This window comes from Nestor notabilis, unplaced genomic scaffold (genome assembly GCF_000696875.1).
Source record: "Nestor notabilis isolate BGI_N333 unplaced genomic scaffold, ASM69687v1 scaffold17197, whole genome shotgun sequence".
NCBI lineage: Eukaryota > Metazoa > Chordata > Aves > Psittaciformes > Psittacidae > Nestor > Nestor notabilis.
Genome location: NW_009937961.1, coordinates 12828 through 14279, shown reverse-complemented (window position 1 = coordinate 14279; position 1452 = coordinate 12828). Strand labels below are relative to the sequence as shown.

The 1452-nt window shown below is 57.2% G+C and overlaps 1 protein-coding gene across 1 annotated transcript in view; it reads left to right on the top strand.

Annotated features, from left to right (window-relative positions):
• SOGA1 (suppressor of glucose, autophagy associated 1) overlaps positions 1–1452 on the top strand; it is a gene marked incomplete at both ends in the record, with an annotated part of 6982 nt that overhangs the window by 3761 nt on the left and 1769 nt on the right. The window contains 3 exon segments of the mRNA XM_010019087.1: positions 540–791; positions 888–959; positions 1320–1390. Coding sequence (XP_010017389.1) covers positions 540–791; positions 888–959; positions 1320–1390 — 395 coding nt within the window.

Sequence of the window (1452 nt, the reverse complement as noted above, 5' to 3'; positions counted from 1 at the left end):
AAGCTCCAGCTGCAGAAGCTGTCCCATCGGTCCCCCGTCCTTGCCCTCACAGTGATGAGGGTCTTTGCTCCCTCACACTGCTGGCAGCAACCCACGGCCATACATCAGCTCTGCTCCCCAGCACCTTCCAGGAGGGATTTTTCCAGGCAGAGCTCAGTGATGGTCCAATTCCCCTCTCCCACCCCTAAAAGAGCAGAGCTGCCACAGTGGCAGACCCCCAGGTCCTTCCTGGCTGCCAGCAGCAACAGCAGCATCCTTGGGGTCTGCTCTGCCAGCCCCTCTCAAGGAGCTGGGTCCAACAGGCAGGGCTGCAGGCAGAGCACAGCTGAGCAGGCAGCACATGCAGTCCATGTCCCACTGGGTGACCATCTGCCAGCCCGTCTGGCAGGACGTGGCTGCAAGCCAGGGCTGCACAGCCCTGGGGACACCGTTACTGGCTTGGGCAGCATGGGATTTGCACTGGGAACCCATGATCTTGCTCCTGTGCTGGGGATGTGCAGCACCATGGGTCCCCGACAGCCACCACCATGTCCCTGCAGCTGGAGTCGAAGGCAGGCAAAGGGATCACAGAGCGTGCGCTGCCGGATTGGAAGGTGGCATTAAAGAGGGAGCGTGAGGAGCACCAGCATCTCCTAGCTGAGTCCTACAGCGCTGTCATGGACCTCACCAAGCAGCTGCAGATCAGTGAGAAGAACTGGAACCAGGAGAAGGTGGAGCTGCTGGCCCGCTTCAAGGAGGAGCAGCAGCAGGCAGAGCAGCAAGCGAAGGACCTGCAGAACAAAATCAACCAGGTATGGTGTGTCCCCACCAATGAATGTGTCCTCCAGCCTCTGCTGTTTGCCCAGAGGGGCACACTGCACATGCTGAGTGACCAACACATTCTCCAGTTGCAGAAAGGAACCAACCCATGGGCATTGAAGCACTCTGAAATGGAGAAGCACGGCAGCAACTGGAAAGAGGTGGGCAAGAGAGGTTGGAGGGCTCTCAGAATGCTTCTTGGGCTCAAGTGTATGTTTGGTTAGATGAAAGGACATGTGAACGTCAAATAACACCCCCAGGAACAGCAAATGAAGGGGAAGCATCAGGTATTGGGGGAATAAGAGGGTGGAGAGCATGGCTGAATCCCAAGGGCTTCCATGGGGTTATAAAGAATTGATTTATAATAGATGTGGGCATAGTGGGAATGGGATGCCAGGCCTGGGTGCATGGGGGAAGGTGGTAGTGCTGGAGAGGAGCAGAGTGCAGCCCCTGCTCCAGCCCATCTGTGCACTTTGGTCCTGTGCCTGCTGACACCAGGGCTTGCTTCTGTGTCCTCCCAGGCTCTCAATGAAAAAATCACAGACAAAGAGACAATCTCTGAAGCAGAAGCCAAGGGAACCAACCTGAAAAGGTCAGTGAGCTGGTGCCTGCGTGGTCCCTGGGTCACAGAGGGGGCTGCATGGGGCTGTCACC